Here is a 27,140-nt window from a genome sequence, read left to right on the forward strand (position 1 = left end):
TAGTAAATACAAGGGGATGAAACTAAAGTAAATGGAAGGGGGAAAACGAATATACTACGTACAATGTAAGGGGGGATGCAAAAGGGCGGTGGTACTATTATTGTTTTGGAGAACGGTGTAGAAAATTGTAGAAAGGGGGGATTTAGGCATCCTAAAGTCCGTCAGATTTAAAGGGACGGATAGTTAAAGGGAGGGTAGGTAGAAAGGCAGGTCGACAAGCGGTATGTAGTTGTGACGTAAATATACGAGTCGAGTAAGGGTACACTGTGGTAGGGGAAAAAGACTAGATACCCCTTTCTCATTCTCTTCACGGTGTAAGTAAAATATATATGGGGGAGGGGGTAACGAACTAAATAGAGCCACTGACATCGCGCAGTGTAATCTCATATTCTACTATCCCTAAAGTAATTTTCTATTACGGTTTACCTTCAACGCGAACAATTAGACGTACGTGTAAGTTAATAATACTTTTACGTCGTTCTGCGTTCATAAATTAAAAGTATAATAAATTATTGTTTGTCATCTTCAAGCATCTAAGTAAATTTGATATATCGACAAATTTTTAATTGTACTTTTCATCTTTCATTTTTTTATGATAAAAGCTTAATTTAACATTTTTCATTTATAGTAATAATGATTTATCTTTCGGGAACACGATAGAAAAGAATTTAAATTTCGTAATACGGGTTTATTTTACTTTTCCTCACATTTTTCATCATAATTAAAATAATCTTTTTGTTCCACAATTTTGCAGTATCTATGTTACATAATTGGACATTATTATTCTTGAATACGAACTCAGCATGGTAGTTGCGCCTATTTCCTGTATAAATGGGGTACAACACCGACGCCCCTTTGTGAGTGTGGTGAAAATCAAACTGTTAAATACATCGCAGAAGTTTGCGTATGAAGGGAATCCTGAAGAATTCCTGATATGGCGACTCCAGTATCAGTAACATATATTATTTGTTAAATCTTTGTTTGTGATTTTTGACTGTAATTGGTGTTGTGTTTTGGTGCTAAATAAATAAAGAAATTATTCTTGGATGGTATCTTACCATCCAAGAATAATTTCTTTGCAAAATTTCTTTACTCGTTTACAAACTTAGGCGGAATAAAGAGAACTGGTAGAAAACCTTAGGTTTCAGACGATATATTGCAGCTGATGGATGAACGTAGAAAATATAAGAATGCTAGTGATGAAGAAAGTAAAAGGAACTATCGGCAAATAAGAAATGCTATAAACAGGAAGTGCAAACTGGCGAAAGAAGAGTGGATTAAAGAAAAGTGTTCAGAAGTGGAAAGGTACACCAATATATAATACGAAAGGTAAAGTCGATAGATGGGTGGAATATATTGAACAGTTATACGGAGGAAATGAATTGGAAAATGGTGTTATAGAGGAAGAAGAGGAAGTTGAGGAGGATGAAATGCGAGAAACAATACTGAGATCTGAATTTAAGAGAGCATTAAAAGATTTAAATGGCAGAAAGGCTCCTGGAATAGACGGAATACCTGTAGAATTACTGCGCAGTGCAGGTGAGGAAGCGATTGATAGAATATACAAACTGGTGTGTAATATTTATGAAAAAGGGGAATTTCCGTCAGGCTTCAAAAAAAGTGTTATTGTCATGATACCAAAGAAAGCAGGGGCAGATAAATGTGAAGAATACATAACAATTAGTTTAACTAGTCATGCATCAAAAATCTTAACTAGAATTCTATACACAAGAATTGAGAGGCGAGTGGAGGAAGTGTTAGGAGAAGACCAATTTGGTTTCAGGAAAAGTATAGGGACAAGGGAAGCCATTTTAGGCCTCAGATTAATAGTAGAAGGAAGATTAAACAAAAACAAACCGACATTCTTGGCGTTTATAGACCTAGAAAAGGCATTCGATAACGTAGACTGGAATAAAATGTTCAGCATTTTAAAAAAATTAGGGTTCAAATACAGAGATAGAAGAACAATTGCTAACATGTACAGGAAACAAACAGCAACAGTAACAATTGAAGAACATAAGAAAGAAGAAATAAGAAAGGGAGTCCGACAGAAGACAAAAAAGGGAGAAGGGAGAAGACAAAAATAAAAAGGTATCTTATTATTTTTTTTACTTTCCCGTCTAGATAGCGCTATAGCAGAGCTATAGTTCTAGAATGAAAAGTATTGTAATCGATACGAATTGGGCATATGCGATTTTCACCGGATCTTGACGTTTTGACATATAAGAAACCCAAAAAAACCGGATGGAAATTTTCCGGATGTTTTAATGTTCGTATGTACACGCGCGCGCGTGGTGTCAAAATCTAAATCACCTTATATCTCCAGAACTACTGGACCGATTTTTACTAAACTTAGACAGATTACTTCTACATATGGAACAATGATGCCATTAAATTTTCAACTTAAAAGATGAAGGAGGTGGAGCTATAGAGCAAGGCCACCCTCAGTGATCTCGAGATTTCGCCTAATTGTCATATTTTTTATGCGCATTTGTTAAACATTAAAAAATAACAATATTTTCAAAAAAAGGTTTTTCAAAATCGCATCCCTTCCAAAAAAAATTTGTTGTAGTCGTCTTTTATGTTGTGACGTCAGAGGTGAGCGGTAGAATTAAATAAAGGAATAAATATTTAAGTGTAAAAAAAAAAAAAAAATATTTAAACTGGCCGTTAGTACCGCTACATCTGCGCGAATGAAATACGGTATGCGCGCGCGCTTTATTTAGAATTATTGAATTAAATAAACGAAAAAATTTTATATTTAAATACAATGATAAATAATTTAAATTAACTTGTGTGTGTAAGCCGCGCATTAGAAACAACCCACAATTGTTTTCAGCTTTTTTTCATTGAACCATCAAATTTATACTAGATAAATTTTTAAACGTGTTCACCCTATCCTTAACGTCAACTTCCTTCCTCTCTCTTGAAGAAAAATGGTTTTTGAAATAATTTTCTTTTTCAAATGATCTTATTGTTTAACAATATTTTACACTCATCGGCTTTATCAGTAAAATAATATTTTAAACATACAAATTAGATCACTAATTACAAGATACCCATACTACGTTGAATACACCGGTTCTCGTCTACTCACCAAAGTTAAGCAACGTCGGGCGCGGTTTGTACTTGGATGGTGACCGCTTGGGAATAACGCGTGTTAAATTATTTTTATTAATAATAATATATAATTAATTCTAGGTTTTTTAAACTCAATCTCTGGCTTTTCTTATTTTACAAGGGTGTCTATATGAAAATTTTACTCTTAATACTGTTTTTAAAAAAACATCATTTATCAAAAAATATTATAACTAAAAGACGTTTGAAATTTTTTTTTAAATATTAAAATTTTCCTAATGATTAAAAATAAAAAATGCTATAAAAATGTACAGTTTTACTAATTACATTTGAATTTTTGTTTCTTTAATTAAGGCATTGAGGTATAATATTAAAAGGTATTTTCAGCTTATTTGACTAGAGTAGGGGTTGAAGTATTAAAAAATAAAATGTAAAAAAAAAATAGTTCTTTATTTATAAAGCAACATTATTTTACGCGTTTTATAATATATTAGCAGGTGGCACTTATTTTTCAAAATTTTTTAACATTTTACAGGTTAATACAAAGAAATCTAGTAATGGATGAAAATGTTATGTCATGAACCGATTTGAGAAGAAATATCTTAGAAATTGGCCGGTAAAATTTACAGAAAATATACTTAAATGGCCTGTTATATATTTCGATCGACTTAAATATTTATACAAAAATTTATTTTTTTTGACGATAGGTATTTTAATAGAATTCATGAAATAAACAGTATTTATATAGTTTTGTGTCAAAAGGCTTTATACCATGGTCGATTATAACTAGTGAAATAACTACCATCATATCGTTTTAAATAATCATTAATTTAATCATACGATTGTATTAATAGTCTGATTCCCAATAATATCAGGTTATCTAAAAACCGTTTAGTCTGGAGGGAAAAATTGAGAATAGATTTATTGTTACTGGAAAATAACATATGAGATCATAAAAGTTCCTAAAATTGGCCGCTCACAAACGGCGAGTTGGTGTGGCGAGAGCCGCATTGTCGGACCGTATGGGAGTTCCTGGATGCGGTTGCCTTGTTCTACCGACATCGGTAGTTTATCTAAGGGTGTAAGACTCCTACCGTGCTGCTGTGGGAAGCTAATCTAGAGATACTGGCGGCCATCAGCCAGTTAAAGCTCCAAGCGCTTTAATATGGTGGACAGGTACTTGCTGGCATTCAGCGACCTAGAGTGAAAGGAAATTGTCTTTTTAGTATAATAACAAGGGATGCGCCTCCCCGTTTTAGTTTTGTGACAAGTGAGCGGTTGGGACACGTAAGCCGGTGGTGTATGGAACCGTGCTTAGTCCGCTGTTAGGTAAGCTCATTAGGAGCTATTAGACAACTGGTCAACCCATCGGGTTGGTCTAGTGGTTAACGCGTCTTCCCAAATCAGCTGATTTGGAAAGTCGAGAGTTACAGCGTTCAAGTCCTAATAAAGCCAGTTATTTTTACACGGATTTGAATACTAGATCGTGGATACCGGTGTTCTTTGGTGGTTGGGTTTCAATTAACCACACATCTCAGGAATGGTCGAACTGAGAATGTACAAGACTACACTTCATTTACACTCATACATATCATCCTCTGAAGAATTATCTAAACGGTAGTTACCGGAGGCTAAACAGGAAAAAGAGAGGGGGGGGGATTAGACAACTGGTCGCTAAACTGTTTGTGGCACTGTTTGAGCCGTTTGTGGCACAGACATTTGGTCATATGCTTTAGGGCGACCGAATGGGATGGTGGCGTGAGAAATGCCAGTTAAACCAAATATCGACTGATATTATCTACTTTAAATATTACAATATTTATTTTAAATTTTTAAATAAATGTTTCCGATAGTAAATTACTAATGAAATAAATTTTGAAAGCATACCGTTCTACAATAAACTTCAAAACACTTCCCCTATACAGCTTAACAATGTGTTAAACCTCAAGTAATATCCTTTTATAACTTGTGGTATCATGTTTGGTGGTGACAAGCACATTCGTCAATTATTATTCTTTTCGATTCATCTTCCGAAAGTTCTTCCACCAGGTGTAGCTTATAAGGGCCAAATTTATTTGTTTTAATAATTTTTTGAACTGAAAAATAATTGATGTCATGTCAGACAACAGCTTTCCGAATCGACGAATGTGGGTCTTCAAAATAGGTCTGCGATAGATCTAATGACTGAACCGGTTGTGACAATTATCGGTGTGTCGGTGCGAGGACGATTGATTCTTTACAGTACCGGTTTTTTCAAGTCGCTGTACTGTCTTGATCACAGTCGATTTACTTACTGGTTTTTTGTTTGGAAATCTATTTATAAATAGATCACATACGTCTTGTTAAAGTCGAACTCGCACATCATCGACGGTGTTATTCATTCGGTTTCACTTAAAGAAAGTATTGTTATTTGATGATTTAATACTTAATAAAACTAAATAAATGAACGAGGAAACTAATAAAAAACCTTGCATCAAAAAAACATATTTGAACCGCTAGGACTAAAACTTAATTTTTTTTCCGCTCTCAAATTTTACCATTACAAATAAGTTGAATTAAAAAGATGTAATTGACAAGTTAATAAGTTGCATTGTTTGAACTTAATACAAACTTCATTCTTGTAAATTAACATCTATCTGATTTAATCGACTAAATTTGTAATATATCTTTATTTAAGTATAAACACTGGAAGTTAATTTTTATTTAGAAAATAATATCAGTTGATACAGCCGTTTAAAATAGATGTAAAGCCGTGTAAAATAGATGGAGCATACAGGAAAGTTAAGGAAAATTTTGGGGTACATAAATTAAAATCTAATAATGTGTTAAACAAAGATGGTACACCAATATATAATACGAAAGGTAAAGTCGATAGATGGGTGGAATATATTGAAGAGTTATACGGAGGAAATGAATTAGAAAATGGTGTTATAGAGGAAGAAGAGGAAGTTGAAGAGGATGAAATGGGAGAAACAATACTGAGATCTGAATTTAAGAGAGCATTAAAAGATTTAAATGGCAGAAAGGCTCCTGGAATAGACGGAATACCTGTAGAATTACTGCGCAGTGCAGGTGAGGAAGCGATTGATAGATTATACAAACTGGTGTGTAATATTTATGAAAATGGGGAATTTCCATCAGACTTCAAAAAAAGTGTTATAGTTATGATACCAAAGAAAGCAGGGGCAGATAAATGTGAAGAATACAGAACAATTAGTTTAACTAGTCATGCATCAAAAATCTTAACTAGAATTTTATACAGAAGAATTGAGAGAAGAGTAAAGGAAGTGTTGGAGAAAAAGTATAGGAACAAGGGAAGCAATTTTAGGCCTCAGATTAATAGTAGAAGGAAGATTAAAGAAAAATAAATCTAACCTTGCCAACATACTTGGCATTTATAGACCTAGAAAAGGTATTCGTTAACGTAGACTGGAATAAAATGTTCAGCATTTAAAAAAAATAGGATTCAAATACAGAGATAGAAGAACAATTGCTAACATGTACAGGAAACAAACAGCAACAGTAACAATTGAAGAACATAAGAAAGAAGAAATAAGAAAGGGAGTCCGACAGAAGACAAAAAAGGGAGAAGGGAGAAGACAAAATAAAAAGGTATCTTATTATTTTTTTTACTTTCCCGTCTAGATAGCGCTATAGCAGAGCTATAGTTCTAGAATGAAAAGTATTGTAATCGATACGAATTGGGCATATGCGATTTTCACCGGATCTTGACGTTTTGACATATAAGAAACCCAAAAAAACCGGATGGAAATTTTCCGGATGTTTTAATGTTCGTATGTACACGCGCGCGCGTGGTGTCAAAATCTAAATCACCTTATATCTCCAGAACTACTGGACCGATTTTTACTAAACTTAGACAGATTACTTCTACATATGGAACAATGATGCCATTAAATTTTCAACTTAAAAGATGAAGGAGGTGGAGCTATAGAGCAAGGCCACCCTCAGTGATCTCGAGATTTCGCCTAATTGTCATATTTTTTTATGCGCATTTGTTAAACATTAAAAAATAACAATATTTGCAAAAAAGGTTTTCCAAAATCGCATCCCTTCCAAAAAAAATTTGTTGTAGTCGTCTTTTATGTTGTGACGTCAGATGTGAGCGGTAGAATTAAATAAAGGAATAAATATTTAAGTATAAAAAAAAAATATATATATTTAAACTGGCCGTTAGTACCGCTACACCTGCGCGAATGAAATACGGTATGCGCGCGCGCTTTATTTAGAATTATTGAATTAAATAAACGAAAAAATTTTATATTTAAATACAATGATAAATACTTTAAATTAACTTGTGTGTGTATGCGTATGTAAGCCGCGCATTAGAAACAACCCACAGTTGTTTTCAGCTTTTTTTCATTGAACCATCAAATTTATACTAGATAAATTTTTAAACGTGTTCACCCTATCCTTAACGTCAACTTCCTTCCTCTCTCTTGAAGAAAAATGGTTTTTGAAATAATTTTCTTTTTCAAATGATCTTATTGTTTACTCATGGCTTTATTAGTAAAATAATATTTTAAACATACAAATTAGATCACTAATTACAAGATACCCATACCACGTTGAATACACCGGTTCTCGTCTACTCACCAAAGTTAAGCAACGTCGGGCGCGGTTTGTACTTGGATGGTGACCGCTTGGGAATAACGCGTGTTAAATTATTTTTATTAATAATAATATATAATTAATTCTAGGTTTTTTAAACTCAATCTCTGGTTTTTCTTATTTCACAAAGGTGTCTATATGAAAATTTTACTCTTAATACTGTTTTTAATTTATCAAAAAAATATTATAACTAAAAGACGTTTGACATTTTTTTTTATATATTAAAATTTTCCTAATGATTAAAAATAAAAAATGCTATAAAAATGTACAGTTTTACAAATTACATTTGAATTTTTCATTAAGGCATTGAGGTATAATATTAAAAGGTATTTTCAGCTTATTTGACTAGAGTAGGGGTTGAAGTATTAAAAAATAAAATGTCAAAAAAAAAATAGTTCTTTATTTATAAAGCAACATTATTTTACGCGTTTTATAATATATTAGCAGGTGGCACTTATTTTTCAAAATTTTTTAACATTTTACAGGTTAATACAAAGAAATCTAGTAATGGATGAAAATGTTATGTCATGAACCGATTTGAGAAGAAATATCTTAGAAATTGGCCGGTAAAATTTACAGAAAATATACTTAAATGGCCTGTTGTATATTTCGGTCGACTTAAATATTTATACAAAAATTTATTTTATTTGACGATAGGTATTTTAATAGAATTCATGAAATAAACAGTATTTATATAGTTTTGTGTCAAAAGGCTTTATACCATGGTCGATTATAACTAGTGAAATAACTACCATCATATCGTTTTAAATAATCATTAACTTAATCATACGATTGTATTAATTGTCTGATTCCCAATAATATCAGGTTATTTAAAAACCGTTTAGTCTGGAGGGAAAAATTGAGAATAGATTTATTGTTACTGGAAAATAACATATGAGATCATAAAAGTTCCTAAAATTGGCCGCTCACAAACGGCGAGTTGGTGTGGCGAGAGCCGCATTGTCGGACCGTATGGGAGTTCCTGGATGCGGTTGCCTTGTTCTACCGACATCGGTAGTTTATCTATGGGTGTAAGACTCCTACCGTGCTGCTGTGGGAAGCTAATCTAGAGATACTGGCGGCCATCAGCCAGTTAAAGCTCCAAGCGCTTTAATATGGTGGACAGGTACTTGCTGGCATTCAGCGACCTAGAGTGAAAGGAAATTGTCTTTTTAGTATAATAACAAGGGATGCGCCTCCCCGTTTTAGTTTTGTGACAAGTGAGCGGTTGGGACACGAAAGCCGGTGGTGTATGGAACCGTGCTTAGTCCGCTCACGCTGTTAGGTAAGCTCATTTAGGAGCTATTAGACAACTGGTCAACCCATCGGGTTGGTCTAGTGGTTAACGCGTCTTCCCAAATCAGCTGATTTGGAAAGTCGAGAGTTACAGCGTTCAAGTCCTAGTAAAGCCAGTTATTTTTACACGGATTTGAATACTAGTTCGTGGATACCGGTGTTCTTTGGTGGTTGGGTTTCAATTAACCACACGTCTCAGGTATGGTCGAACTGAGAATGTACAAGACTACACTTCATTTACACTCATACATATCATCCTCTAAAGAATTATCTAAACGGTAGTTACCGGAGGCTAAACAGGAAAAAGAGAGGGGGGATTAGACAACTGGTCGCTAAACTGTTTGTGGCACAGTAGCCGTTTGTGGCACAGACATTTGGTCATATGCTTTAGGGCGACCGAATGGGGTGGTGGCGTGAGAAATGCCAGTTAAACCAAATATCGACTGATATTATCTACTTTAAATATTACAATATTTATTTTAAATTTTTAAATAAATGTTTCCGATAGTAAATTACTAATGAAATAAATTTTGAAAGCATACCGTTCTACAATAAACTTCAAAACACTTCCCCTATACAGCTTAACAATGTGTTAAACCTCAAGTAATATCCTTTTATAACTTGTGGTATCATGTTTGGTGGTGACAAGCACATTCGTCAATTATTATTCTTTTCGATTCATCTTCCGAAAGTTCTTCCACCAGGTGTAGCTTATAAGGGCCAAATTTATTTGTTTTAAGAATTTTTTGAACTGAAAAATAATTGATGTCATGTCAGACAACAGCTTTCCGAATCGACGAATGTGGGTCTTCAAAATAGGTCTGCGATAGATCTAATGACTGAACCGGTTGTGACAATTATCGGTGTGTCGGTGCGAGGACGATTGATTCTTTACAGTACCGGTTTTTTCAAGTCGCTGTACTGTCTTGATCACAGTCGATTTACTTACTGGTTTTTTGTTTGGAAATCTATTTATAAATAGATCACATACGTCTTGTTAAAGTCGAACTCGCACATCATCGACGGTGTTATTCATTCGGTTTCACTTAAAGAAAGTATTGTTATTTGATGATTTAATACTTAATAAAACTAAATAAATGAACGAGGAAACTAATAAAAAACCTTGCATCAAAAAAACATATTTGAACCGCTAGGACTAAAACTTAATTTTTTTTCCGCTCTCAAATTTTACCATTACAAATAAGTTGAATTAAAAAGATGTAATTGACAAGTTAATAAGTTGCATTGTTTGAACTTAATACAAACTTCATTCTTGTAAATTAACATCTATCTGATTTAATCGACTAAATTTGTAATATATCTTTATTTAAGTATAAACACTGGAAGTTAATTTTTATTTAGAAAATAATATCAGTTGATACAGCCGTTTAAAATAGATGTAAAGCCGTGTAAAATAGATGGAGCATACAGGAAAGTTAAGGAAAATTTTGGGGTACATAAATTAAAATCTAATAATGTGTTAAACAAAGATGGTACACCAATATATAATACGAAAGGTAAAGTCGATAGATGGGTGGAATATATTGAAGAGTTATACGGAGGAAATGAATTAGAAAATGGTGTTATAGAGGAAGAAGAGGAAGTTGAAGAGGATGAAATGGGAGAAACAATACTGAGATCTGAATTTAAGAGAGCATTAAAAGATTTAAATGGCAGAAAGGCTCCTGGAATAGACGGAATACCTGTAGAATTACCGCGCAGTGCAGGTGAGGAAGCGATTGATAGATTATACAAACTGGTGTGTAATATTTATGAAAATGGGGAATTTCCATCAGACTTCAAAAAAAGTGTTATAGTTATGATACCAAAGAAAGCAGGGGCAGATAAATGTGAAGAATACAGAACAATTAGTTTAACTAGTCATGCATCAAAAATCTTAACTAGAATTTTATACAGAAGAATTGAGAGGCGAGTGGAAGAAGTGTTAGGAGAAGACCAATTTGGTTTCAGGAAAAGTATAGGGACAAGGGAAGCAATTTTAGGCCTTTTTTTTTAACGAAAAATTTAGATTCGGAGTAACAGTACAAGGTGAAAAGATAAAGATGCCACGATTTGCTGATGATATAGTAATTCTAGCCGAGAGTAAAAAGGATTTAGAAGAAACAATGAACGGCATAGATGAAGTCCTACGCAAGAACTATCGCATGAAAATAAACAAGAACAAAACAAAAGTAATGAAATGTAGTAGAAATAACAAAGATGGACCGCTGAATGTGAAAATAGGAGGAGAAAAGATTATGGAGGTAGAAGAATTTTGTTATTTGGGAAGTAAAATTACTAAAGATGGACGAAGCAGGAGCGATATAAAATGCCGAATAGCACAAGCTAAACGAGCCTTCAGTAAGAAATATAATTTGTTTGCATCAAAAATTAATTTAAATGTCAGGAAAAGATTTTTGAAAGTGTATGTTTGGAGTGTCGCTTTATATGGAAGTGGAACTTGGACGATCGGAGTATCTGAGAAGAAAAGATTAGAAGCTTTTGAAATGTGGTGCTATAGGAGAATGTTAAAAATCAGATGGGTGGATAAAGTGACAAATGAAGAGGTATTGCGGCAAATAGATGAAGAAAGAAGCATTTGGAAAAATATAGTTAAAAGAAGAGACAGACTTATAGGCCACATACTAAGGCATCCTGGAATAGTCGTTTTAATATTGGAAGGACAGGTAGAAGGGAAAAATTGTGTAGGCAGGCCACGTTTGGAGTATGTAAAACAAATTGTTGGGGATGTAGGATGTAGAGGGTATACTGAAATGAAAAGACTAGCACTAGATAGGGAATCTTGGAGAGCTGCATCAAACCAGTCAAATGACTGAAGACAAAAAAAAAAAAAAAAAAAAAAAACAGCCGTTTGTTTAATTTGTTGTTAATTATTATCAATATTTATAGAGCTATTTAAAGTTTGTTATTTTATGCATTATGAATGTAAAATGTAATAAAATTGTTAATGCACCTTGTTTTATTGTTACACGATTTTTTCGTCGTTACAACTTTGAATGCTTATAACTCGATAACGAAGGCGTTAACAGAAAAACGGGTTCCGCCATTGTTTTTCTTGTAAAATCTTAAATTGAAATCATATGTGATATGATTATGTATCACGATGTGATATGATACTGTGTGGGTGTTATTTAAAAAAAAATAATTTTGATTCAATATGGCGGACAAAAATTAAAAACCCACCATAATGCAGATTTTTTAACTATGTAGAACTCCATTTGTTTCTGCTCCCAAATACCTCTCAGATACGCAGTAAATAGCTGTTCCATATTTAAATATCATCCGGTAGGGGAATGTATAATAAACGACATGCAAATTTATTTAAAATTATTTTAATTTTTGCAAATTGTTTCTGAGACTTTGTGTTTAAAATTTTAAGTTCTTAAAAAATTGAATTAATTTTTTTTAACTAAGTTTCATTTTCATGTAATGCTTCAAGTAGTAAACCCTTTCTAACTCAGATTAATAGAGAATGTCTGCAGCGTACAATGTAAATAAACAGTAATAACAATTTACTATTCAAGAACGTAATCTTTTATCTTTTACTTTAGTATTCATACGGGAATTCTTCATAAAGCGTATTCACAGTAACCCGACCCAAAACGGAGACCGGTGCTGCATTTATAAATTTCTTGTTACAGGGTTACAAAACAAGAAGTGCCGTTTTGGACGCAGGGTACAATAAAACAAACGAATAAATCTTTTAGTCAGATCAGTAGATAATAATAAATATTAAAAATCACACAAGGAATGGATAGATATATTACTCCAGGGATAAAAAAAGGAACTGCCCGAGTATTTACCTGGATGAACTGTATAACTTTCACAGATGCGTAGGGTAAAATGGGAGATGTATTTAAATTTAAAATAGTTTTTTTTAATTAAAAAAAAATATTTTTTGTTAGCACAGACTATCGCAATGGATCGGTTAAAAAGGTTGTCTAATAGTTTAAAGACCTATTAATGTAAAAATGTAGATGCAAAAAACACCCAATAACACCTTTTCTGAGGCAAGATGTAACTAAAAAAGAAAAAGACATAACGTAATTTTTTTGGGGAAGGCATGAATATGTAAATAAAAGTTTTTGATAATTTGTGATCTTAATAAAATAACTTCAACATTTGAATGAAAAATTTTTACCAAAGTGCCCCAGTAAAGGTTAGAGAATTTATTTCGGCCCAAACACTCCCACCCCTTTTTATAATTTTTGCAAAATTGTAATTTTGTAATACATCTTTTCTTATTAATAATGAGAATGTATTATAAAAAAAAGAAAATGAAAAACCAACATGGTATAAATCCTTTTCTGTCTAGCCTCCAGAACCACCGTAAAATATTATTTCAGAAGATGAATGAGGATGATATGTATGAATGAAGTGTAGTCTTGTAGTCTCAGGTTGACTTTCTTGAAATGTGTGGTTTATTGAATTCCGACTACTACAGAAAACCAGTATACACGATCTAGTATTCAAATTCCAGCCTTTTCTAGGATATGAATCTTAGAACTCTCTAATTTGTAATCAACTGATTAGCGATGATGAATTCACCATTAGACCCTTGGTTCTATGTTTTTAATTTTATTATCCGAGAAGGGAGCCTTTTGCACAACCAATCGGAATTAGGTAAGTTTTATACAGTTTCTTTATTCGATTATTTTAACATTTATATTTTTAAGACTTTGTAGTTTTATTTTACTTTCTTGACTCTTGTTTTAATACATTTTTATTATATGATTAATATTAATTTTACACCTTATAAGTTTTATTATTTTTGAGTTTATTATAAGTACATAAATAATTACTTTAAGTCTCTTTAGTGAAAAGAATTCTAATAAATGCAAACTTCAGTAAAAAAGTATATAAAATAATAAACAAACGCTGAAATTCAACTTAAAAAAAAAAATAAATAAATAAAAGTTAAATGATCATAAGAAAAGTGGCAGGCAGTTTATATACGTCAGAGAAAATAATAAAAAAAAAACGACTGCGGAACTAAGCCTAGTTAAAAAAAAAAAAAGCTAGTGCATTATGCATGAACTAAGCAACAAACCTAGGATGTATACAAAACAAAAACGGTAAGGAAAAGAAATAATAAAAAAATCATTCTAAAAGAGAAAGTCGGATAAAAAAGGATAGAAAAAAAGGGAATATATTCTATTTGTTCGCTTCTTGTTTTCCTATCGATTTTATAAACTAAACAAAAAAGAATAAGAAGAAAAAAGTGGGAATAAATAAACCCAAATAAAGAAGAACGGAAGGAACTTCTACTAATACCGGAATCAATCCATACCCGCTACCCGCTAAAGCAATTTAAGTCGCTTCAATTCCGACACACAACAAATCGCACTCACACAAATACACACAGACTATGTACGATATACACAGACATATCAAGTTTTCAAATGCTGTAATTTACTGTCCAACTGTATTCAAAAGATCTATGTAACTTTTACAAAAAAAAAAAAAAATTACTACAACTTTTTTTTCTAATTTTAAGTTCAAAAAAAAAAACAAATTTACTCTGAAATAATATTATTCAAAACAAAAAAGTATAAAAATAAGATAATCTATTGGCTTATTTTTGTAAATAAATAAATAAAAAAGTTTTATTTAAAATATATTCAAATGTAAAGATTTGATTTTATCAAATAATAAAAAGGTTGGAAATTTTTTATGGTTAAAGAATATATTTTTTGGTCAATTTTTAATATTTTTAATACGTATCGAAGCTTTTGAAATGTGATGCTATAGGAGAATGTTAAAAATCAGATGGGTGGATAAAGTGACAAATAAAGAGGTATTGCGACAAATAGATGAAGAAAGAAGCATTTGAAAAAATATAGTTAAAAGAAGAGACAGACTTATAGGCCACATACTAAGGCATCGCTTTAATATTGGAAGGACAGGTAGAAGGGAAAAATTGTGTAGCCAGGCCACGATTGCAATAACAAAAATAGCAAAATAATCTTAATAGCAAAAAAAATTTGCATACAAAAAAAAATCAGAACAGAACTGAGATATACGAAGGTCGTTCGGAAACTTCTAGCCCTGAAAAAACATACAATTTTTCAGAACTTTTTTTAAATATTCATCTTAGTCATTTCGCACGATTTTCCAACTTTTAAACATTATTAGTACGATGCAATTTGTCCAACTATACAAAATAAATGATTGTCTTAGCTTTGACGTCATCCTTAAAGTAAATCTTCATCCAGAATGCCGTTTCGTCAGGTTTGGGAAAAACCTAAATGAGGCATTTAGGTTTTTATTTAAAAACGTTTTGAAGTGTCACGGAGCTCACTTTGAGTATCAAAATTTCATTTGACACTTCGAAGTGTCAGTGAAATGTGAAAATATATATGTAAGTGAAATACATATATATATATATATATATATATATATATATATGTTTGGAATATGTAAATCAAATTGTTAGGGATGTAGGATGTAGAGGGTATACTGAAATGAAACGACTAGCACTAGATAGTGAATCTTGGAGAGCTGCATCAAACCAGTCAAATGACTGAAAAAAAAAAAAAATACGTATCCTCTTATTTTGCTACCGATTGTAATTCATTAAATAAATATAGATTCAAAAATATTTTACATACATGTTATTTTTTTTTATTATAAAAGCAGATAATACAATTGTAGTACTTTCTCGATGAACGGCTAAAGCCGCGTTCCGGTAAAGTCCTACAACTGTGGGTTATTTTTGATACACGACTCACACACAACTTAGTTGTGATAAAATATTTATCATTTTATTTTAATACAGTTTTTTGTTTATTTAATACAACGATTCTAAAACAACAGCGAGCGAGCATACCGTATTTCATTCGCACGGGTGTGGCGGTACTAACTAAACTAACATAATTTCGTAAAATTATTGTTCAACCGTCGTATTTTTAGCAAAGGTGAGATGCTCAATTGTAACAAGGATAACAGTTTTAGTTCATTAAATATCGATCTATCGATCTACACGATTCATAATTATGGATATCAAACGATTTGATAGCTCTCGTTTGTATTTTGAAAACCCGTTTAAATTTTTTGAGGGCGGCCTCAAATTTTGTCCATGGACGGACATATCTATTTAATCGGTTCATTCTATCGCAATTTGTCTTCGATAAATAAATTTTTATCTATCCAATTTACATAAAAGACGTAGTCGGCGATATGAATTACAGGTTTCACTGGTTTACATGTTTTTAACGCCAATAGATTTACAATCTATCGGAATCGCTTTTAAATGACACATCTTTTTCTTTTTTTGTTTTTCGTAATTTTTATATGTATTCTTAAAATAATTGTTTAATGTTGTTAAATAGTTACTAATTAATTTTTTTTTTGATGATTTATTCATCATATAATCTTGAAGCTTGTACATGCGAAATACGAAATGGAAATTTTGTGGTGTATTAAAAATACCATGCCTGATCGAGATTTGAACCCGGGATTCCCAGATGAAAGGCCAAGACGCTACCACTCCGCCACGGACATCGGCTATTTGGTTTATTTACATAATCTCTTTTTTTTATTATTTTATTACGCTTAATTTAATTTGTTTTTAAACTTCTGAATCAAAAATGTATTGACAACAATCAACAATCACGCGGGTAAGTGTTATGACGAGTAAGAAAATATATACTGTGGGTTCCCGCGATGGACCGGGGACTCCTGGGGTCCGTTAGGTGTGAATGAATGAAAAGACCGAGACCCGGCAGGCGGTGTGGGTTCCCGGATACGCTTTGGCGGCTTCGGCTCCTGCGCCGTCGGTTTGCGGCTGGCAAAAGGAAAGACCGAGACCCGGTCTCAGGCGGGGGGGGGGGGGTGCTGGGAACGGCATAGCCGGGCCTGGATTCTTCCGTTGGAGATTAGAGAGGCAAGCAACTAAAAGATTCGAAAAGGACACGTCCCCGAGTCGAGTATACTTAATTGGATATCCGGCTCCGGGATGTAGGGGGAAAAAAAACAAAAAAAAGGAAATAGATACTAAAATATTTTTAATGGTGGGTAAATTTTTCCAGTTTCTTTTTGTTTTTGATAAAGCTTTTTCTCTTTTTTTATAATTTTTTTCCAGTTGTAATAACCTTACAACAAATGAAAGTAAATCTTTTCCGGTTGTTCTTTTAGAACATTGATTCCCAAAGTTGTCCAGGTGGACCCTCAGGGGTGCACGGGAGACTCGACGGGGGTCTACGTTGGCGTGACAAAAAAATGGGGGTTCACAATTCGTAAGCGGGGGTCCACGAAAATTCATTTGGTTTCGATAGTGAAGAACTAAAATGTTGGCTTGACTTTGCGTATCAATCAAGACAGATAATGTTTTGAGAAGCTCAGCGACTGTTACTTGCAAAAACTTGCATATTCCATATTCACTACAACGAACGTGTCGAGACTTGCCGCCGTCCGCAACGCTTGTTCAGACGTGCAAAGGGACGAAATACGACTTGTGGTGTGTGTGGTAGCAATCTTGCATGAACTTGTTTGATTCTTCACTAATATAAATATTTTTTTGATCGGCCAACTTTACGTTTTTGACATCCACTCACAGCACAGTCAATCAAAAATTAACTAATTAATTCTCACTTTTTTCGGAAGCTGTTAGTTCGTGGAACTCAGCCGTAAAGCAAATTTTCATAGTTAGATCTAATCTTCACATTTTCCGTCGACTGGAAATATGGTAGAAACGTAGCTGCAGGGGGTCCTCCGGAACCAGCAAAATTTTGAAAGTGGTCTATGAGAAAAATAAGTTTGGGAACCTCTGTTTTAGAACATATAGAACTACTGGTAATAAAATTGGCCATTGCCGTTTAAACGTTTAGTCCAACTATCCTCAAAAAATCCCATTATTTGAATGTTGACGACCATGATGTCGGGTGTTAATAAGAAACCAAATCCATCAAAAAATAATATAATAAAAGTAATATTAGATACCTTAATTTAAAAGATATATTTTTCAAGGAACAAAATGTTTTTATTCATGATCTAAGACAGTAGAAACTTACGATCTAAGACGGTCGTAAGTTCGATTTCTGGGAAAGATATCAATTTTTTTTGTAAAAAAAAACGAACAAAACAAAAGAAATATTTTACCGCAACATAAAGTGAATTACCCGGGAACGGGTTATTTCATGTATACTTCAAAAACAACAAAATTAAATAATTAATAAAAACAATGAGGAATATTACACAGTGTATAAACAACACGTAGAATATGGTTTTTCTTAAATGGAAAAAAGTATAGACCTACTATTATAAAAATAAACTTAATGTTAACCTAGAACGAAAATTATGCTTCTTTTTTAAATACTATTTAACATTAAAAAAAAGTTTCAAATTTAATTAAAATAAAAGGAAGAATAAAAATAAAAACAAAATAAACTAACTCAATCATTATGTCGCCGAGATGGAAAAAAATACTCGCACAAATTAAAGAAATTAACTACAATGCATGCAAAACATAGAAAACAAAATTACATTTACATCAATCTTATGACCGTTGTTGCCAAAGTTAAATTAATCTATTTTTTATTCCCCTTCTAGTTAATGATTGGCGAGTCGGACGATAAAAAAGTAATGAATCGTTTTTACGAAGTAAATCTCTGCTCTGTTCGATATAACATTTAAAAAGTATTTAAATTGACTTTAGTAGCTGTACAAGATTACGTTTCATTTACAGTCATACATATCATCCTCTGAAGTATTATCTGAACGGTACCAGAGGCTAAACAAAACAAAATGAATGATGTAACTGCAGTTACAAATAAAATGAACAACATCGAATTTTTATTAGATTGTGTTGTTATGGTAACAGACAAGGTAGTTATTTTATATATTTATTATGATTTCGTGTTTTTTTTGTTTTTTTTTTATACACAATGGAGGCAATGAATCGAATCAATAATGTCGAAATTGAATTATTTTTTATTATTATTACGCGGTTATAATAACAATAAACGATGTTTTCATTTTCATAATTATTATTTTACAATATCCGTTATTACCCTATTATTATTACGTATATAAAACAACCTAACTTTCATTTTTATAAACTCATACTCTAATAATCTGTATAAAAATGTATAGCTTTATAATATTACAAATTAAACACACAAATTGTTATAATAAAGCCGCTTTCAAAATTTTACTTCCGTATTATATCATGAAATCGATATTACAAGTGGATGATATGACACTTTTGACCCAAAAACATAGAATGAGAAGAAATCTTCTCAAAGAAAAAGTAAAAAATTATGACAACAAAAATACACCGAATTCCTTAAACTAAAACTTTGCGAAAATCGGAAGATTTATCGTGTTCAAACATCTTAATTCTAAATTTATAAATTATTCTTGAACATTAATTTTGTTAGAGATTAGGCAAATTCCATTCTGTTCAACCGATTTCTTAGAATTATTTTTTCTTGGCTATATCTATATTTAAAGGAGAACTGTTTTTCTTTTTACATATATTTTTTATACACTCAAGGATAACGATTTCTAACATACGATTGAAAAACATCGGTGAGAGTACATTACTTCGTTGTAATCCTGTTTTTATTAGAAATTTCATCTAAAAATTTAATTTTAGAAATAGTATTGGTGTAGTATTTCCGTAATTATATTTCTAGTTTAAATAATACTAAAATTAATAGAATTAATCTACGTTAAATAAAGCAAAATAATATTAAATAAATTTAAAAAAATTCTGTTTAAAAATAATACATAAAAATATAATTTTTTTTTAATATGGACTTCATTATTTAACTTTTCCAGTCAACTTTAACATCAAAAATTTTTATTTAATTTATTTACTAAAAAAATTATATATTTTTTGTCTTCAGTCATTTGACTGGTTTGATGCAGCTCTTCAAGATTCCCTATTTAGTGCTAGTCGTTTCATTTCAGTATACATCCTACATCCCTAACAATTTGTTTTACATATTCCAAACGTAGCCTTCCTATACAATTTTTTCCTTCTACCTGTCCCTCCAATATTAAAACGACTATTCCAGGATGCCTTAATATGTGGCCTATAAGTCTGTCTCTTCTTTTAGTTATATTTTTCCAAATGCTTCTTTCTTCAACTATTTGCCGCAACACCTCTTCATCTGTCACTTTATCTACCCATCTGATCTCTTAGCATTCTCCTACAGCACCGCATTTCAAAAGCTTCTAATCTTTTCTTCTCAGATACTCCTAACGTCCAAGTTTTACTTCCATAGCCTTTCACCAAACATATACTTTCAAAAATCTTTTCCTGATATTTAAATTAATTTTTTATGTAAACAAATTATATTTCTGACTGAAGGTTCATTTAGCCTGTGCTATTCGGCATTTTATATCGCTCCTGCTTCGTCCATCTTTAGTAATTCTATTTCCCAAATAACAAAATTCTTCTACCTCCATAATCTTTTGTCTTCTTATTTTCACATTCAGTGGTGTTGGCTTCTAAGTAACCTTAGACCTCCAAAATTACAAGACCGATTTTGACCAAAGTCAGTCAGATTACTTCCATATATGGGGCATTAATGACATTAAATTTTCAATATAAAAAGGTTAAGGGGGTAAACTGTATAGTAAGATCACCCTCAGTATCTCGAGATTTTGTCTAATTAAGGTCATATTTTTCTTAGGCGCATTTGTTAACGATTAAAAATTAACATTATTTGCTAAAAAAAAGATTTTTTTAAATCTCACCATCCCCCAAACAAAATTCTGTAAACTACTGCTACGTTGTTACGTCATAGATGAGCGGTAGAATTAAATAAATGAATAATATTTAAAATGTAAAAACATACCTCGATCTGACTGGGTATGGAACTCGCTTGAGATTAAGTCTCGCCGCTACAGCGGTCTGCCGACCGTACAATTCTTTGTAAGTCGTCAAATTACATTAGATTAGTAGTGCCGCCGCACCCACGCGAATTAAATATATACGAGCCCGCTTTAGTTAGAATAACTGAATTAAATTTAAAAAAATAATATAATTAAATAAACTGATAAATTAAGTCGTGCGTGTAAGCCGTGCATCGGAAACAACCCAAAGTTGTAGTACTTTCCTGGAACGCGGCTTTTAGCCGTATAACGGGAAACTCCTACAACTGTATTGTCAGCTTTTTTTAAGATAAGCTAAGACTTCTGTGTATTCTTAACTGTTTTATTATGCTTCGTTGGTAATCTGCACAAAATTTGGACTTTCTAAATCCACCTTATAATTTTCCTAATTCTCTATTTGTATTTCAGAAAATATTTTTTACAAAACGGGTAACAAGAATATTCCACGATAGTTGTTTACAATAGACCAAAAATATCTGTTTTGTTGCCCTTTCGATTGATAAGATGAAACAAAGCTGATTTCTATTATCTAAATTTTTCCGTTCACCTTAAATTTTAGAATAATTATGAAATGATAATTGTCGAGTATATTTTTAAAATTCCGCTGTTATTAAATCTTGTCCAGATGTTTTAATATCGGTATGATTTTTAATTATTTTATTATTAAACATTAATATTTATTAGAAATAAATAATTTTTGTTTGCTTGATGAATTAATTCACCACAGAAGATTACAGAGAAGTTTTTATGTCGAAATATGGAAAGGAAATTTTGTAGCGTATGAAAAATGGCATGCCTGACCGAGATTAGAATCGGGACCTCCCAGATGATAAACCGGGACGCTACCATTCCGCCACGAGAAGGGTGAAAGGGAGAAGTTGGAAAGGGAAAAGGGGAAGGAGAATAAGTGAAAGGTAAAATTTGTGAAGTTCAGTTTTTTAATTTTTTTATCAAATTTTCAATTGTGTTCATTTAAACTCTCTCTCTCTCTCTCTCTCTCTCTCTCTCTCTCTATATATATATATATATATATATATATATATATATATATATAGCAATAGCGAAGCATTGCCAGGTCTGCTAGTATAATTATAAAATTAACAAAAAAGAGAACGCGTATATATAATGAAATTTTAACGAAGAATTTTATGATATTTAATTAGAACTTGCAACAAGTATTTCAAAAGTTATAGGGGCAACATCAAAACAGATCTCTTTTTACAAACCTCAATCGCTATGAAACCAAGTAAAATAAAAGCTTTTCGTTACTTTTTTTTCTTTTTTCAAATGTCTAAAAGGTTTTCTGACTGTTTCAATGCACCATTAAAGAAAATATCTTGCCTTACATCAATTGATTTAAACGGTTGCGTATAAAAAAAAACCCCAGTTTCAACGGAAATATGATACAAATTGAAAATTGAATAAATATATACATATCCTAGACAGGTATTTTAAAAGTTATATCCCCTATTTTTTATAACCCTATTTTTAAGGTTTTACACAATAAATTGAAAATAACAAATTAACTAAATATTAAATTTTGAAAAAAATATTTATTAAAATTAATTTTTTCCATTTACTAGTTTTTCTTAATTTAAAAAAAGAAATTAAACTTATTTAGTACTTTCTATTTTATCAGAACTCATTTTTCTCTTATAAAATCTAATTAAAAATATTAAAATTATCGAGATGTGTTTGTCTATCATTTATATAAAATTAAAATATTACGCTATTACTGCAATCTATTGACAGATAATACAACTATTGTTTTTGCTATCGTAATTTGAATAACTTGAACTAAAATCTATAACTTCCTTACGCCGTTTATCACGTTCAAATTTTACTTGTACATTATTATATTTATTTTTTGTTTATTTTTATTTATTTTTTAGTATTTGTATGTTTACATTCAAAGATTTGTTGTATCAGTAGGTTTTTAAGCTCGAAAAAATTTACTACGGCAAATAAATTACTGGGAAGTGTTCGGAAAAGTATATAGAATAAAAGCGTGCCCTAGCGAACATGAGCGAGTAACTGTTTAATTTTAATTAACAAATTAAGGAAAAATATTTTAGTTTTTCGCCAATACCGGCTTTATTTATAATCGCAAGTAAAAATAAAAAAAAAAACACCAACAGACAGCTGAGGAAATTTCGCGTTAAAAACCTCCCGAGCTCTTTTTTTTTTTACCAGCAAAATTAAGGGAGCTGGCAAATTTCACGATAAACACCAAAATCGCCCTATATCTAGGTAGGTATCTTAACTAGAGGGCGCGCAATAAATAAACTTCTATAACTCTGTTCCTGTTAGAGATAATTAAAAAATACATAAAGGTAAGGATACATAAGAACCGAGGCTATAATAAGTTAAATTTTCGAAGTATTTTTTATTTCTGATCGCCCGTTAATACGGATCTACCGTGAAAATTTCCAAGTTGTTGATAAACGCTTACAACAATAAAGAAATTGCTAGAAATATAAAAGTCAATATACCATTTTGTTCTTTAACTTGCTCGTACTATACTATATCATCTCTCTCTTTTTGGATTAGTCTCTATGTTAAGGTATTACTACAGAGGATGATATGTATGAATGTAAGGTCGACCGTTCCTGAGATGTTTGGTTGATTGAATTCCGATCACCAAAGAACACCGGTATCCACGATTTAGTATCAAAATCCATATAGAAGTAACTAATTTTACTAGGATTTGAACCTAAAATCTCTTGATGATTTCAAAATCAGCTGATTCGCGATGGCAAGTTAACCACTAGACCAGCCCGGTGGGTAACTCATTCCATAAGGGATACCTCTATATCTTATTTAATTGTTTAGTTATCAACGTTTGAAAATGTCACTTTTTAGAAAAAGCGTGTTTTGATACCTTGTTTACTTAACCTTTTGACGAGAAATAGAACTTCAACCCCCTCTTGGAGGGTTGTAACAAATATTTTAAATGGTAACACCGTTTGTGTGATAATTCATTTTAAAGGTCTCTAAGACCTTTACAGAAAAACTGTATAAATGAAAGATTGGTACGATGTTTTCATCCAAAATGACGGCAGGATAAACTTCGCTTTTTGAAAATTACTAAATTTAGTAAGTTCAAATAATAAAATTATATAAAAAGAATTTAAATTGAAATTTATATTAAAAGTTAAATTTAATAATTAAAAAATTGTTTTTGTTCCAATTTAATGAGTAAATAAATAAAAATATTGTCTCCTAATCATAATACTGGACCAGCTCGGAGGGCTAAATTTATTTAAAAAAATTTCTTCGATTTCCAAAAATCGAATTACGCTGATTACATTACAAATATTTTTTTCAATATATTAAATCTATTTTCATTAACACATTTTTACTTCCTTGTACGAAGTAAAGGAAATATTGCAATCGCGAAAAATTTCCGTTTTAAGATTTCAACGGAAACACCCATTTTGACTATCCCTAAATCCATTTCGGCGTGACATCGGTACGTATGTATCTCGCATAACTCAAAAACGATTACCCGTAAAATGTTGAAATTTTGGATTTAGGACTGTTTAAACAACTAGTTGTGCACGTATCCTTTTGATTGTAATCGACTCGATCAAAAAAGCCCAAAATCGAAAAATTCGGTTTTTGGACTTTTTCTAACTGAAGTAACAAGCCCTCACTGAGAGCTTTTCAACGATGTATAATAACTGGTATTTATTTTCATCGGTTCAAGAGTTATAGGAAAACAAAAGTTTAATTAATGAAATACTTGAATCTTACAATGGGGAATGTACATTGGTATGAATCCTAATTCATTTCCTTTATTTTTTAATTTAAATATATTTATATATTAATAATTATTTACCTCCGATTGAAAATACATGAAAAAATCAGAAGTAATTGATCAAAGAAAATGTTATGTACTTTTCATTTTAATTCAAATATTATTACAACGTTAATAATTATTAATATCTCAATATATTAAAAAAAAAGGTTTAAAAAATATATACGTATATGAAGAAGTCGGATTCGAACCGATGTGTCCATGTTTACGGATCCAACACGTTCTCACTTAGACCACATAACTACTTGAGCGACGTGAAACAAAATTAATACATAAAATGCTGATACGGACACCACAAAAAAAAAATAATATGGTGTCCACCACAATACAATCAAAAATCTAAACTAGAATTCTATACAGAAGAATTGAGAGGAGAGTGGAAGAAGTGTTAGGAGAAGACCAATTTGGTTTCACGAAAAGTATAGGGACAAGGGAAGCAATTTTAGGCCTCAGATTAATAGTAGAAGGAAGATTAAAGAAAAACAAACCAACATACTTGGTTTATAGATCTAGAAAAGGCATTCGATAACGTAGACTGGAATAAAATGTTCAGCATTTTAAAAAAGATTAGGGTTCAAATACAGAGATAGAAGAACAATTGCTAACATGTACAGGCCAAACAGCAACAGTAATAATTGAAGAACGTAAGAAAGAAGCCGTGATAAGAAAGGGAGTCCGACAAGGATGTTCCCTATCTCCGTTACTTTTTAAACTTTACATGGAACTAGCAGTTAATGATGTTAAAGAACAATTTAGATTCGGTGTAACAGTACAAGGTGAAAAGATAAAGATGCTACGATTTGCTGATGATATAGTAATTCTAGCCGAGAGTAAAAAGGATTTAGAAGAAACAATGAACGGCATAGATGAAGTCCTACGCAAGAACTATCGCATGATAATAAACAAGAACAAAACAAAAGTAATGAAGTGTAGTAGAAATAATGTATATGAATATAAAAATAGGAAGGGAAAAGATTATGGAGGTAGAAGAATTTTGTTATTTAGGAAGTAGAATTACTAAAGATGGACGAAGCAGGAGCGATATAAAATGCCGAATAGCACAAGCGAAACGAGCCTTCAGTAAGAAATATAATTTGTTTACATCAAAAATTAATTTAAATGTCAGGACAAGATTTTTGAAAGTATATGTTTGCAGTGTAGCTTTATATGGAAGTGAAACTTGGACAATCGGTGTATCTGAGAAGAAAAGATTAGAAGCTTTTGAAATGTGGTGCTATAGGAGAATGTTAAAAATCAGATAAGTGGATAAAGTGACAAATGAAGAGGTATTGCGGCAAATAGATGAAGAAAGAAGCATTTGGAAAAATATAGTTAAAAGAAGAGACAGACTTATAGGCCACATACTAAGGCATCCTGGAATAGTCGCTTTAATATTGGAAGGACAGGTAGAAGGAAAAAATTGTGTAGGCAGGCCTCGTTTGGAATATGTAAAACAAATTGTTAGGGATGTAGGATGTAGAGGGTATACTGAAATGAACGACTAGCACTAGATAGGAAATCTTGGAGAGCTGCATCAAACCAGTCAAATGACTGAAGACAAAAAAAAAAACACAATACAATCGTGTAACAGTCCACTTTATTAAAAAATTGGAGGATCGTTTCTCACTTTCAAATGAAATAATTTTAAATGAAGTGCAGCAAAAAATGTATATAAGTAATTTAATAGCCGTACATGAATGTCATGTGGTGTCCACATCGTATTTTTACTTATACAAAAAATTTGTATTAGAAATTAGTGGTAAAAAATTTTAATTTTTTTACTTTATAACGGTAAACAACTACATAAACATATAATAATAACACTTTTTACTTGTAGAACATAATTAGCTAATAAGTAATAATACCTAATAAGTAATAATATAGCTAATTAGGTAATAAGTAACTAAAATATTACTTACAGTTTGATTAATGAAGAAGGTAGATTATTTGGTACAGACGGAAACGATGCGCCGCGGCATAATACTTCTCTCATATCATCATCGTCGCAAAGGCACGAAGGATGATAACCACAATTGGGGGAAGCAGTCGGACCGTCATCATCAGTGACAATGAATACGCCCCCGACGGACGACGATAGGCAGACCATCTCCAGAAGCAGCGGCGGCCAAACTATCGTAAGCACAAGCGATAAAATTACCGCAATTGCAGCCGTCACATTCATACCTCCTTACCACACTCCTGCAAACAAATAAAACAAATTTATTATTTAAAAAAAATAAAAATTATACTCACGCATACATAAAAATTTATTGAGTAAGCATCGTTACTTTTATTTATTCACGTCCTCACGCTTCAAAAAATAGAAAGCTGACAATTGTAGTAGTTTCTGATGTACGGCTTACACACAACTTAATTTAAAATATTTTTTCGTTTATTTAATTCAATTATTCTAATTTAAGCACGCGCGCGCACACGGTATTACATTTGCGTA

The 27,140-nt window shown here is 31.7% G+C and overlaps 1 protein-coding gene and 1 pseudogene across 1 annotated transcript in view; one reads left to right on the forward strand and one right to left on the reverse strand.

The window, feature by feature from the left end:
* The window catches only part of rk (G-protein coupled receptor rickets), a 354,008-nt gene extending 327,131 nt beyond the window's left edge, over positions 1-26,877 (reverse strand). The window contains exon 1 of the mRNA XM_075378867.1: positions 26,608-26,877. Coding sequence (XP_075234982.1) covers positions 26,608-26,870 — 263 coding nt within the window. The 5' untranslated portion in view covers positions 26,871-26,877. The remainder of the gene's footprint in view (positions 1-26,607) is intronic.
* On the forward strand, positions 7,647-7,764 carry LOC142332676 (5S ribosomal RNA; annotated as a pseudogene).
* Positions 26,878-27,140: the final 263 nt, after the last annotated feature.

Source organism: Lycorma delicatula, chromosome 11, assembly GCF_047948215.1.
Source record: "Lycorma delicatula isolate Av1 chromosome 11, ASM4794821v1, whole genome shotgun sequence".
Lineage (NCBI taxonomy): Eukaryota > Metazoa > Arthropoda > Insecta > Hemiptera > Fulgoridae > Lycorma > Lycorma delicatula.